General features: G+C 37.8%; 1 protein-coding gene and 1 long non-coding RNA gene across 2 annotated transcripts in view; one reads left to right on the top strand and one right to left on the bottom strand.

Moving 5' to 3' along the window:
- The window catches only part of rims4 (regulating synaptic membrane exocytosis 4), a 39,025-nt gene extending 35,014 nt beyond the window's left edge, over positions 1-4,011 (bottom strand). The window contains exon 1 of the mRNA XM_082136548.1: positions 3,281-4,011. Within this exon, the coding sequence (XP_081992674.1) occupies positions 3,281-3,377 (97 nt within the window). The 5' untranslated portion in view covers positions 3,378-4,011. The remainder of the gene's footprint in view (positions 1-3,280) is intronic.
- The window catches only part of LOC309474208, a 54,858-nt gene that overhangs the window by 28,517 nt on the left and 11,315 nt on the right, over positions 1-15,026 (top strand). Inside the window, exon 3 of the long non-coding RNA XR_014197244.1 lies at positions 8,504-9,602. This is a non-coding gene — a long non-coding RNA (uncharacterized lncRNA). The remainder of the gene's footprint in view (positions 1-8,503; positions 9,603-15,026) is intronic.

The following is a 15,026-nucleotide window of genomic DNA, read 5'->3' as shown; positions in this document are numbered from 1 at the left end:
CGCCTCTCTGATAGCTTCGGTTTTATACATCTGTTTCAGTATGAGCCTTTTGAGAAAGCATCATGTTTATGTATTGCAATATCACCCTTGAATTTCTAAAGTATCAGATCAGTTGCAGAACTTGAGATGTGAAAACAACACAACCAAAGGACCCTTCAGCAGTTCTCTGACATGGACTGACAAAGACATCATTAACTCCCCTCATTCTTCTGATAAATGTATCCGTCTGAAGAGCATTAATATCATGCGGTAGTTCATTTTTTTCCACTAGATAATTTAGCTTCTATATTTGTGGTCAGAAATGTCCCGGGGTTTGAGCAGTGAGTAATGGGTGTTAGCATTTGTTCAGCATTTTCTCCTCCTTTTGAAGAAAACTTGTCAATCTTCATGTTCATAAACAACAGATTTAAAATGATGGCAAATAGTGTTTCAAATATCAAAAATCAAAGAAAAGCAGTCTTATTTGTTACAAATCAACACTGCAATTTGCAGTCATCTGACATTCAGCAATAGGTGTTAAACTAAAGCACTTGCAATGTGTCGTTTGTGTTCCAGTAATTAGCATATTCATTAGTGCGATTTGCATTAAGTTGATTTAGGCAAGAATGTATCAGCATAAAAAGGAGATGTGGTGAGCTGATTAGTTAAATGACAGGCCTATATGTCTAAAACTAATAGAATACGCTAATGATTCAAACGCAAGACAGCAGAGGTCGTACAAATGTATAGTACAGCGTATAATTTGATAAGTAAGTCTCAATTCTAAGTCTGCAATATTTTATAGACTAATATTTTAGGGTGTGTCGTCCACTCTTGTAGTTCGGTTCGCTTTGTTTCGTTGGTCCAAACCAAAAAAACGTAAAAAATATTTAGTTCTGGACCGATTAGCATTCACATTAGCATTTTAACACCTAACCTAAAGATACCGATATGTTCACAACCTGATTGGTCGGCTTTTATTACGTATATTTTGTGACGGAACTTACTGAACATCAAAAACAATGCTGTATTCTGGGCTAAATGCGCTCGTTGTATGTGTGTAGCTACATATGATGGTGTTTAGACCAGCTGAGAACTCGTGAAGAGCTTATAAAACGTGTAAAGGAGTCAAAACAGCGGCAGGAATCCCTCCGTCACACACACAAACACAGATCTGCAGTGAGGAGACATGGTTCTGATGTCTGTACTGAACTGTGATGGGCAACATCATGACTATGACGAGAAAAAACAGCTATGCTTGAGCATTCTGTCCTTTTTAGGGTCGCATCTTGTGACATCATGTCCTGTTTTTGGTTCGTTTACATGTCTTTGGTCCGTATTGCGTTCATATTTAATTCGAACCGCACCAGAGTTCGTTTGTAAGCGGAGCGAGACTCATCTTTTCAGTGTTCTCGGTCCGCTTGTTTAGTGCACACCAGGGTTCGGATGGCAGCGTTCACACTTATTCAAATGAACCGCACTAACAGAGCAATCGCACCAGGGTTCGTTTTAATCCAACCAAACATGCCAAGTGTGAACACACCCTTAGAGTAAAGTGAAAATTTAAGATACATATGAGTGCATGTTACTAGTGCTATAAGTGTGCACTGTTTTTGTAGCGTGTGTGTGTTTGTTTGAGTGTGATGCGCACATGTTGAACGAAGAAGATCATCAGCTAGGCACAATCTTTTCATGTCAATACTAGTCTCTCTCCTGCAGATTAATCTGTAATCAGGGCGAGGGTAGAGAGAGAAAGTGAGCATGGGTGGTGGGTGTGTGGATGTCTCGGATAGACGGCGACTGTGTAAAAGGTTTTTTGGGTGAGTGGACAGCAAACAAGGAAATGAGGGTGATCAAGAAAGGAGGAGAGCACACGGGGCAGCGAGAGAGATTTACAGCATGCCTAGAATAAAAGCACTTGGGAAATTATGCAAAATTGCAAACCTAAAACACTCAGTAAGTAGCACACCGAGCAGTCGGAACATTTCTAATGAGCGCTAAATTAACGCCATGATGTCTGGTGATGGATTTGAGACAGACATTAACCTGCAATCAGACGTTCTTTGAAATGAGCCACAGCCGTACCCAGAGAAGATCACAGCTATATTAGCATTTGAGTGTCAACGCAGTGATTAAATGTCTTCATTAATAAAAACCTCTGTCTGATTAGAATGCCGGCTGAAGGAAGCGTTTTGTGTGTGCATATGCATGTATTCATCATAAGTATAATTTTTTTATTTTTTTATTACCATTTCAGATTTAAGATTCGGATTTCAAACGCCACTCAAGTAAGCAACCACACTGTTTTCTTTATTGCATATGCAAAATGAGCAAGTTGACACGGCCATACACCCAAACCACGCATGTGGCCACATTTTTCAAGAGTTTGGGGGCTTGCAAACAACCCAAGACTGGCGAAGAAACAGCGTCATTTTGTACAAAATTAAATGCTGCACTAATGACCCAAATGAGTCCCAAAACCACAGAATAACCATTATTTTCTAGGATATATGGGTTGAAGACACCCAACTTGTGATTTAAGACTTTTATTCAAAGCGTACTATCTGGAGTATGTGGTGTGTTGCTTAAAGAGATAGTTTAACTATCATTTACTCACCCTCATGTCATTTCAAACCCGTATGACCTCATTTGTTCTGTTGAACACAAAAGAAGATATTTTCAAAATGTATTTGTTTGTTTTTTCTTGTCCATAGAATGAAAGTCAAAAGGGTCCCATGTTGTTTTGGACCCAAATGGATCTTTGATTGTATAGAGAAAAACAGCTGAAACACTCTTTAAAATAGCTTATAATTCATACAGGTTTGAAATGATGAAATAATTTGCATTTCTGAATGAACTATCAAACACAAGCTGATGGCAATTTGTAACTATTGTACATTTTGGTGAATTGGTGGATAATTCATACAATTTTATTCATGTTTTTGAACGACCTGCCTACGCCCCACTCACGGTTATGTTTAGGGGTGGACCTTCATGCTTACATTTTTCTAAAACTTGTATGTTTCCATATAAATCAAATTCATATACGAAATCGGCACCTTGTAAAATAGTTACATTTCCTCAAGAGATCAGTCTGGAACTATCCCACATAAAAGTCTTGTGGGGTTCGAACCCATAACCTCATTTCGCTTCCAGCTCAGATCTTGAACCACAAAGCCACATTTTCTTAACCAGTAGCCAACCGATAACCTCAAACTCTCGACCCTAACCCTAACTTCCAGGTGTCACAGTTTGGAAAAAGCAAACCCACATCCTCGGACACACATATACATCCACTCACCGCCATCGTCCTCATCGAAGGAGTTCATGCAGGGGAAGTAGATGGCCAGGGCCTCAAAGGACGCGGACAGGCTGATGCGACTCTGTGAGCGCTCCATGTAAAGGCCCGACGAGGGTGCCGGCGCCGTGTCCGCAGGCTTGGGCAGGCGTGCCTGGGCATTCTTCACGCGGAGCACGGCACGCGGCGTCTTGGCTAACTTTCACCGGCCCCTTCGCCAGCCACGAACAAGAGAGAAAAACAAACCCCAAAGCACCCCTCGTACGTCCCTGTGGACCTGGTTTGGGTTCAAGAATCCTGTGAAGATATAATGTCCAGACTTCTTTTGGTGTCTGCAAAGTCCTTGTTTTGTTCTGTTTCTGTCCAGGTCTTCAGGACAGAGAATTAGGACGGATGGAGTCTCATCTCAGAAGCTGATGTATCAGAGCTGTCCTGGATCTGCTTCAGAGAACATGATCTGTTGCTTTTCTGTCTAGCTGATCCCTCACCGGGCTGTGCACTGGATAGATGGATGGATGGATGGATAGCATATAATGCCGTGTGTGAGAGAGAGAGGTGGACAAATGGACAGAGAGAGAGAGAGAGAGAGAGAGAGAGAAAGAGAGAGAGGAGAGATGGGATTGAAGAGACAGACGGAGAGAGAGAGAGAGAGAGACAGACGGGGAGAAAAGGTTCTTACTATTCTAGCAGTCTGAGGCTGATTCACTTCATTCAGCGCTGAGCTCTTTGTGGAGACAAAAAGGGGGAGGAGGCACCCAAGAGCTGCTGCTGGGATTCAGGATACTGGCCAATCACAGGCCAGATGTCTGGATATGGGCGTGGCCACAGTCTACAGGCACAATAACTGTGAATATCTTTCATCCGTTCACAGACATCGACCGGCTTGCTCTCTCTTTAGCTAACACGGTGAAGTGAAAGCTGGTAGATTTCAGACATGGTTTGATTGCCAAATGTTTTTGCAAGAGTAAATCACACGCATTCACAAAAAACTGCAACAGGTGGCTATTTATTAAGATGTATCAAATCAATAATGTTTTGAATATGAATGTCAAAATAAGTACTCTAACCCCCTCCCCCCCTTTTTTTTTTTTTTTACTGAATAATTAATGTAAATGTTTTTATTGACACTAATACATTTAAATAATAAATTATGTTAATACAAAAATTTTACTCATCCACAAGTTTGTAAATTTTTATTTTTATTTTTGCACTTAATTCTTACACACACACACAATGTTATTTGCTAACTAGATTTAGTTGTCAACTAAAACTATTCATTTTAGTTTATTTAAGCTTAATTTCAATTAAGAAAAAATATTTTATGAAAAACTTGCCTAGGCAAGTAGCTGAAATAAAATAAGTTGAAGTACTAACATTACTAAAGCTAAAATTTAAATAAAAATAAATCAAAGCTAAATAGAAAAACAGAAACTAATAAAACTGACAAAAGCACATAATTTTAATATAAAAGCTAATTCAAACTATTAATAAATACTATAATGTTATATAAATAATACAATAACAAATAACTGGTTATTTGAGCTATATATTTTTCTAAACCATCTACTTTAGTGGGACTTCTTTTCTAGGTTTGAACTTGTGTGTTGTAAATTTATATGAACATACTTTCCTAGTATGTTTGATGTGAATAGACTTCAGAAAAATGGTTCTAAACAGAACCAGATTAGGGTTCTTTGGCTTATAACAGTAGCAGATCCCTTTTTACCCACCATAGTTTCCATAAAGAATCATGCTTTGTAAGTGCAATAAAGTTGTAAGTGCAATAAACATGTTTACATGCATCAAAGGTAAAAAAAAAACTGTTTAATTTCCTCATATTATACATTTACACATCATCACATTTTCAATGATTCTCAAATGACTCGTGAGACTAATCAATCTCTCTAAATCCCTCCTTTCCACGAGCTACTCTGTTCTGATTGGCCAGAGAGCTCAGTCTGTTGTGATTGGCCTACCGTGTACAGCGCATCGAAAACAAAAACGCCCATTGCAATAACAACATCAGCTGTCCTGAGGCTTCCTACACTGTAAACTAAACACAGTAACGAACAATGACGTCGATTAGACCATATCAATGCGAGTGCGATGATGAAACATTGGAAGAACTATTCATTCAACCCGAACCTCCATCGCAAGGACGACTCGAGCAGGACGTTTCTCAGTGATACACTACTCAGTTTGAGGTACATTATGAGATGTTGCAACTGTAATTCCTCACCCTCAGCATTAACAAGTGCATGTCCATCAACAAACCGATTATTTTACTTGTAGCTGCTACTAATTTATTTACAGAGTATTTTTCTAATATATTGCGGCGAATACGTGGAAACTGTATCAATAACAGTGCATGTATGCAATGTGTACATTAGCCGAGCTCTAGAGTGAATGATCTGATGTAACATAAACGTTGGTAAAACAAATATTTCCTCAAAGTAGTGAGAATGACAGACAATCTGCATTAAATGGGCAATATACTAATGTTTCGTATTGACGTCACAACGAAACGGCTTATGACTCGTTTGAAAAACGATTCATTTAATTGACTCCGAGTCGACTCTTACTTTTGAAAGACAATGACTTTATATACGGTGCGCTTTCAGATTTAAAACTTTGCAGGATGTTTTCATTCACTTAGAGCTATGTTACACACTACATGAAAGGCCACTTTCAAAAATCCATAATAGGGCCCCCTTTAATGGTGTTAAAAAGAACCTTTTAAATAATGGTTTATTTTCATTAATAATCATTTTTGTTACATTTTGTTAATATTATGCTTGCTACCCCTCTATCTTCATGGTCTTATAATAACTAGTAGCCTCTATTTTGGTTTTACATAAAAAAATGACAGTGCTAAAACAACAGTTATTAGCTGAATACACAAACATGGTAATTGACACTGAACATGAATATATCCATAAAGAAAAGAAAAAAAAACACAATGAAATAAAGGCCAAGTTCAAGTGAAATATCTTCATTATGCTCTATGTGAAATTTACCAGGTTTACCTGTTTTATTTGTAGGCTACCTTTCATTTGTTTTTAAAAACTGAGAAATGGTAGAAACCGCATCCGTGACCAGGCCTGTTGCATTTGACTCAATCATTGTATGTTGTGGATTGAAGTAAATAGCAACAAAATGACAGTGAAACCACCACATTTGTTAGAGAATAACCTCTGATGATTGGTAATTTTAAACATAGCCATTGACAGCACCCGTGGGCTTCCGCTGTATTGTATTGTACCTTTAAGAAGCGGAATAAAAGAATGACACTGCTAGCTGAGAAGAGTCATCTTCTGTTAAAGACGCATTTTTTCTTCTTTGTGTCTGGCAAGAGAGGCTAAGTGTGTGTGTGTGTGTGTGTGTGTGTGTGTGTGTGTGTGTGTGTGTGTGTGTGTGTGTGTGTGTGTGTGTGTGTGTGTGTGTGTGTGTGTGTGTGTGTGTGTGTGTGTGTGTGAGGGCTGAAAATGTCACCTGTGCCACCTCAATGAACAATCACAGCTCTACTGCAAATAATAAACGCAGAAGCATCACTCATAGTTATGAACGCCTCATAACCAATGCTGACAATCTCTGCCTCTCTCAAAGTGCATCCTGTCAGTTTTTGAATAGATTTATGTATGGTTTAGCCTCAGCAGGGTTGCCAAAGTTCATCAGATTGTATGATAACCCTCATTTATTTACTATATTTTTACATTTTAAGACAAATTTAAGACAAATTTGCTGGATTGTTCTGGGTGTTTCTAAGGTTGTCTGAGAGTCTGTGAGCACACTGCTATGCAGTTGCAAGGGAGATGTTGCTATGGTATTTTGGGTAGATGTTTGACTTAACAAATACCACAGATTACAATGATAAATGTTCTATTTCAAGTACCACAGTATTATCACACTGTACCATGGTACTGTCACAGTAAGGTTTTATAAAGGTAATTATTTAGTCACTACACAAAACAAAGTACCAAAAAGTAACATGATACTGCCATTAGCTTTGAACATGTACCATAGTAATCTTGGAAGTATCTTGGAGCAGTGATAAAGCTGAAATAAAATAAAATATAAATATTAGATGAAAAAATGTAATGTTGTTTCGACAGCTAACTAAAAAATAAATAAGTTGTAATACTAAAATTACTAAAATTGAAATAAAAATAACTTAAAGCTAAAAAAAATTTGAAAAAAGTGACAAAAGCACATAACAAAATTACCAAAAATTTTTAATAAAAGCTAATTCTAAAAATAATAATATTAATAATAAATCATCCTAAAATAACATTGCCTTGGAGTATCAAGGAACCTCCATCTGATACCATCACTGAACCACAGACTAATAAAGTAATTTATTGTATGAGATATTATGAATAGTCACAGGGATGTGATTGTGCGAGTGAAAAAGGCAGGAATTTTTATGAGACCCAGTATGAAGCACTTTTAGTTTTTTTTCAAACACCTGAATCAGTCATTTACTGCATGAACTACCAGGAACTGTGAAGCGTGACAAATGGAAATATGTTTAACAGCTATAATTTATTTCTAGTAATACAAAACAGGCCGTCTTAACATCTTTGGGAAAAGCGATAAGTGCTATTTTGTAGTTCTGTAAATAAAACAGCTGTGCTTCCAATACCGATCAATCTCATTCAGTAAATAAAACTCCACTCAAACTTCTACAAATCATTACAGAGAACGGTTTTGGTCCATGAACTTGAACCTGATCCCACAAGAGGCCTGAAACAGTGAAAAAAATTGCACAAACATGCATTACTTCAAATTATTTGTTTTATTACTGATCAGCATGATTCATGTGGGTCATGATTTTAGGCCGAAATAACCAGAATTCCGGATTAATCCGGAAGAATCACATCCCTGAAGTTTGCTGTGTGTGTGTGTGCGTTCTTGTATATATGGTTTATGGGAACACAAATGTGTATAATGACATGGGTATTAGAACATAAACATGGTTTAAACCAAATGGCTTAAAATTAATTGAAATTCAAGTTGAAGTTTTTTGTGATGGGTAGGGTTAGTGTAAGGGGATAGAATAGACAGTATAAAAACCATTACGTACGCGTGTGTGTGTGTGTGTGTGTGTGTGTGTGTGTGTGTGTGTGTGTGTGTATTAAGAGTTGTCTCGTATCGTAGCCAATGGCATTTGAGTTGGTTCTTCTTCAGTGCTTCACTGACCTTTTACCATGTTGTTCCTCCTACCAGCAGGACCCAGGGGAAAGGGGCCGTCTCACGGTGATGACATCTTAAGTGCGAGACATCAATGAAACCTGACAGATGCTGGGAATAAAAGTGAACACAAGTTCGTGTTAGAAGGAGACAACATACGGGAGGAAGAGGATTGTTCTCTCCCTCCAAGAAACAAACAACATGTACTTGCAACAGTTGACACCCCTTCTGTTCAAAGCCCCTTCTGCAGAAACCCATTATCATGGTGTGGTATTCCAAAAGAGAATTACCATTGTAATGTGTTTCTGTGATACCCAGAAACCCTCTTGCTCTATTATATGATAGACATTATTGAAGATCTGTACAAGTTCATCCTTAAAGAGCCAACCTGAACAGCATTTTAAAGGGGTCATATAATGCCATTTTTGTACAAGCTAATATGATTCTTTAGGGTCTAAATTAAAAGTTTGTAATATACTTTAATTAAAAATTCTCATTAGTATTGTAAGAAAACACTCATTTTACCTGGTCAAACACAGCTCTGTTTTCAGCACGCCGTTTAAGTGCATGTGTCTTTAAATGATAATGAGCTTTGCTCACCCCGCCCCTCTGTTCTGTGCGTACACCGTTTCTAACACAATAACCATAACGCGTTGTTCATTATAAACGTGGGATTATGAATTAAATTGAGAACGTCGTACATAGAAAACATGCCGTAATGTACCCTGAGTGTAAACAGCCGCATTCATCGTGAAGCGTGCAAGCGATTTGCAAAGATTAATATAAATATTAATATAAAGGTTAATAAAACGTTACACTCACTTCTTCTTCTGGAGGTGCAGCAGGAACACGAATAGTTGGTTCCAATCCTTTTTTCAGGAGCAGCTTCTTAGCAAAACCAGCTTTATACTGACCCTCGTTTATAAAGCAGTCTGGTGTGTGAAATGATTCGCGCAAACATGAAAGCATTGACATTGATCGTGGGGAATATTCCCTTCGAAAACAAAACTCAGCCACTGCGTCTTCAGCGGTTCGGATTTAGGAACATCAAAATGATGCTGTGTTCCTTATTACACCCAAGAACAGAACACCACAATCGCTTAGACGCCATTCTGCTCATAGACAGTGCTCCAGCGTATCAACAATGTATGTACCATTATATGACCCCTGTAAGGTGCACTCCAGATATAAGGGTGGCTATTCCAAATAATACACTTACAAAATACTGTGCAGGACATGGCCATTGTGAACTTCATTTGAACTTAATCGATATAGATTCCTAAAATCCCAAGAACAATTTTATACTAGTGAAAAAATGGCAGCATGAAGTGTCAAGTCCTTCGCGAATCTTTTGTTTTGGATCAAGATTCCTAAAAAATCAGCAAAACTTTTTTCCGTCGTCAGATCAATAAAGGACTATATATTCTAAAAATGATTGATTTTTACTGGTATTATAGATTGCACTTTAATGAAAACACTTACTATTGTTTTGTTGAACATTTGCGGTGTTCTCGTTGCATTTACACTGCTTTAACCAGCAGATGTCCACAGCGTTTCGAGAGCTTCGAAACAGTGAATCATTTTGAGAAGCATTCAGTTCAATTGGTTCGAGTCTGATTCAAGAACAAATTACTCTTATTAACCGGTTATTTTAACTGGTTATTGAATGGCTGCATCCGAAATCATATACTTCCCTACTATAGTAGGCGAAAAACAGTATGTGACAAAAGTATGTCCGAATTCACAGTACTCATAAAAGAGTACCAAGATGACCTACTTCCAGCGAGATTCTGAAGTTCGTATACGATGGACACTTTACAATCCCATGAGGCCACAGGAGAGGATTTGTGAACGACAGTGAAGTAACACAACAGACGCTGGTTGGTCACATGATAATGACAACATGGTGAATGTAGTATGTCTGGATTACATTCGTAGGCTACTACACACACTCATTCATACTATATAGAATGTACCTTTTTAGCAGTCGTGAAGTAAATACTTATTCAAAATAAGTACCTACTCAAGAGAGTATGCGATTTTGGATGCAGCCAATAATTTGACACTTGAACTGTTTGAATCAGTGTCACGAATCCTTCACTGAATCCATGAGCGGTTACTAAATCAACCGAATCAGAGTGTTACTACTTCCAGTTATAGAATATAACACAGCCTATGGATGGTTGGAATGTTTATCATATAATTTATCAACAAATTAAACAAATAGGATAAATTTTGACATAATGATTTGATTTTTGTGACTACAGCTGCATCCTCTATTGGTGATTTTGGAATGTTTCAACATGTTTCTTTCTGGTCAGTCATATTGTTTTAGAGCCAATTCATGAAATATGATGTCATGATCACGATAGGGTATTATATTTTCCTGTATTCATTTTGTTCAGTTGATGCCTTCCTCTGGAAGCAATAGCTTTTCCTGCGAGGAGAGCACACAACATATGGGATTAGAGACATAACAGCAGGTGACAACAGCATCTTTATTTATTTTTTCATTTTTCTGCACACTGGCCTCCTGTACAAACACATCCTCCACTATTATCCTGTCAGAATGTATATTTGAAAGAAAACTTTTACCTTATTTATCTCAAATGCATACTAGGTTAGTATATTGGTGAATCTGAGCACATTGTTGAGATCTCTTCGAAACTCTATACTCGTAAAAATAAAGGTTCCTAAAAGGGGTCTTTTGCAGTGTTGCCATTGAAGAACCATTTTGGGTTCCCAATAAAAGAACCTTTCAGTGAACAGTTTTTTTTTATTTATTTTTTTTACATGTTACAAATCTAAAGAAACTTTTTCCACTCTAAAGAACCTTTAGTGGAATGGAGATTACTGGGGTCTTTTTCTCAGGTGAAAAATCAGGCCATTGGAAAAAAAAAAACTCTATTTGCTGCCTATAGGAGAAACAACTGAGATATTAAAGAGATCTCATTTGTGGTATTTCTTTCCTGTGGAGCGCCGCAGTGTGGATGGCCTATATTTCATGGTCCAATTGTCTACATTTTTTATTAACATACTGTCTTACTCTGAAGGCAACTTGTAAAAGTGGAGCTCAACTGACATCCAGGTCATGCTGATGTGGGCCATAACACTTTTAATTTTGCAGACTCATTGTCAGCCACCAGCATCTCAGTCCAGAGCGGGGGCTCATGGCCAAAGCCAAAGCTTTTCAAACTTTAATTACTTAATAGTACTTCGATAAAGGTAATTACGGTAAATATATGGTTATTTGATTAAAAAAAAAAGAGGCCCTTGCTGTGAAAAGTGGCACACACACACAAACCCAAGTGATTGTCTGGTTCTTTTTTGGGGCATGTCGTATTGAAGCTTTGCTTGATCTCGTCATTTTACCAACCAAGCAAAAACACTCAGTCTATCACAGTATTGCAAAATCCACTTATCGGATTTACAAAGAGCTGTGTCCAAGGGCCAATCCCTCTAACAGCTTTTAATATCAACATAGTGCCACGTTTATCTCTCATTCTCTGTCTATATCACCGTCTCTCTTGTTTTCCTAATATGCTGACTTCCCCTTTCGTTTTGGCATTTAACTTCAGTTTATGACATATATTTGTTGTAATGCCACATGGGTCGCCACAAAATTTCTGATTTACACATGCACGCAAACCTACTGAGGTAAGAACTGGGATTAATTCCACAGATTTATGTAATTCCCTGGTGAGCCTGCTTTTGGCATCTTAAAGGGATAGTTCACCCAAAAGTTTTTTTGTTTTTTTTTAATCGCTATATTATCTGAGGAAAATAAGTATTTGAACACCCTGCTATTTTGCAAGTTCTCCCACTTGGAAATCATGGAGGGGTCTGAAATTGTCATCGTAGGTGCATGTCCACGGTGAGAGACATAATCTAAAAAAAAAAAATCCAGAAATCACAATATATGATTTTTTAACTATTTATTTGTATGATACAGCTGCAAATAAGTATTTGAACACCTGTCTATCAGCTAGAATTCTGACCCTCAAAGACCTGTTAGTCTGCCTTTAAAATGTCCACCTCCACTCCATTTATTATCCTAAATTAGATGCACCTGTTTGAGGTCGTTAGCTGCGTAAAGACACCTGTCCACCCCATACAATCAGTAAGAATCCAACTACTAACATGGCCAAGACCAAAGAGCTGTCCAAAGACACTAGAGACAAAATTGTACACCTCCACAAGGCTGGAAAGGGCTACAGGGAAATTGCCAAGCAGCTTGGTGAAAAAAGGTCCACTGTTGGAGCAACCATTAGAAAATGGAAGAAGCTAAACATGACTGTCAATCTCCCTCGGACTGGGGCTCCATGCAAGATCTCACCTCGTGGGGTCTCAATGATCCTAAGAAAGGTGAGAAATCAGCCCAGAACTACACGGGAGGAGCTGGTCAATGACCTGAAAAGAGCTGGGACCACCGTTTCCAAGGTTACTGTTGGTAATACACTAAGACGTCATGGTTTGAAATCATGCATGGCACGGAAGGTTCCCCTGCTTAAACCAGCACATGTCAAGGCCCGTCTTAAGTTTGCCAATGACCATTTGGATGATCCAGAGGAGTCATGGGAGAAAGTCATGTGGTCAGATGAGACCAAAATAGAACTTTTTGGTCATAATTCCACTAAACGTGTTTGGAGGAAGAAGAATGATGAGTACCATCCCAAGAACACCATCCCTACTGTGAAGCATGGGGGTGGTAGCATCATGCTTTGGGGGGGTTTTTCTGCACATGGGACAGGGCGACTGCACTGTATTAAGGAGAGGATGACCGGGGCCATGTATTGCGAGATTCCCTTCCGTCAGTTAGAGCATTGAAGATTGGTCGAGGCTGGGTCTTCCAACATGACAATGACCTGAAGCACACAGCCAGGATAACCAAGGAGTGGCTCTGTAAGAAGCATATCAAGGTTCTGGCGTGGCCTAGCCAGTCTCCAGACCTAAACCCAATAGAGAATCTGTGGAGGGAGCTCAAACTCCGTGTTTCTCAGCGACAGCCCAGAAACCTGACTGATCTAGAGAAGATCTGTGTGGAGGAGTGGGCCAAAATCCCTCCTGCAGTGTGTGCAAACCTGGTGAAAAACTACAGGAAACGTTTGACCTCTGTAATTGCAAACAAAGGCTACTGTAGCAAATATTAACATTGATTTTCTCAGGTGTTCAAATACTTATTTGCAGCTGTATCATACAAATAAATAGTTAAAAAATCATACGTTGTGATTTCTGGATTTTCTTTTTTTAGATTATGTCTCTCACAGTGGACATGCACCTACGATGACTATTTCAGACCCCTCCATGATTTCTAAGTGGGAGAACTTGCAAAATAGCAGGGTGTTCAAATACTTATTTTCCTCACTGTATATTATAACTACTAAAACTTATCATATTGATTTTAAACTTGCATTAGTCGTGTCTATCTAAAAAAAGACTTTGGTAATCTGTAGCTGTTGATTTGATAGACATGAACCCACAATCATGACCATGGCTGACTGATGGCCGTAAACATGAAACAGACGGGTGCTCTCTACAGGAAGTGAACGCAAAGAGACCAACCTCGATAGTCCGTCTCAGGCTGTGTGACATTTAGAGCTGTACATTTAGAGGTAATTTCAGGTGTTTAATGTATATGCACACAGCAGGAGGTGTAATGTCACAGATCATCTCATCCAAGATGCGAACTGAACCAATTCATGGTCAATAAATTATCCCAAATTGAAAGCTATTCTTAGCCAGTCTGCCTACTGAACATACTAGCCTACCACAGCTCGCACCAAGTCCAGCTTTTTATTACAAAAGTCAAGAAAATATGTTTTTCTGATATCCTTAAAATCCAAATCAAACCAAATCTGATGCATTTTGACAGCATCCATTAAAATTACACCCTCTTTAGTAAATGGGCTGCCATTAAAATAAACATCCTTTTTGTGTTGTCAGCGTCCCGGTGTCTCAACAGATAAAAACCCTCTTAGGCTGTCAGTTATTTTATTTTTATTGCTTCATCTCCAGATTTTTAATAACACCGTTGATACATGCTGACTTCTTGGTAACTTATGTGTTCTAATTTCTAACTTTGGACAAATATTTTGGTTGTCCTGAAAATGACCATGTTTTATTTTTTTTTATTTTTTTTAATAAAGCTGATTATATATAATAATACATAAATATAAAAAAAATAACCCTGGAAATGACGATTGATGGACAGTTCATAATTTTTTTTTGTTTTCATTTTTATATAATTCAATAAATTCTATAATTAATGTGAATATTATAATAATAAATATTGAAATGTTTATTTCAATCTTAGTTTAGTTTATCATATTTGATTTATTTATTTTAAATGTGACTTTATATAGAACAAATTTAAAAGTTGAAAACAAATTTAAATTATAAATGATTTAATTATAAAACCATTATCTCTATTTCTTCAAATCTCTATTTCCATCAAATCCTTTGCTTTTCTTCCTTATTCTTCCAGATGTTTATTATGCAACAGCTTTTTTGTTTAGACCCGCATCATTTCAGTTACTGAAACACTGCTTAATTCAGAATC

This window comes from Leuciscus leuciscus, assembly GCF_965113295.1.
Source record: "Leuciscus leuciscus genome assembly, chromosome: 14".
Classification (NCBI taxonomy): Eukaryota; Metazoa; Chordata; class Actinopteri; order Cypriniformes; family Leuciscidae; genus Leuciscus; species Leuciscus leuciscus.
This window is presented reverse-complemented; position numbering and strand designations above follow the sequence as displayed.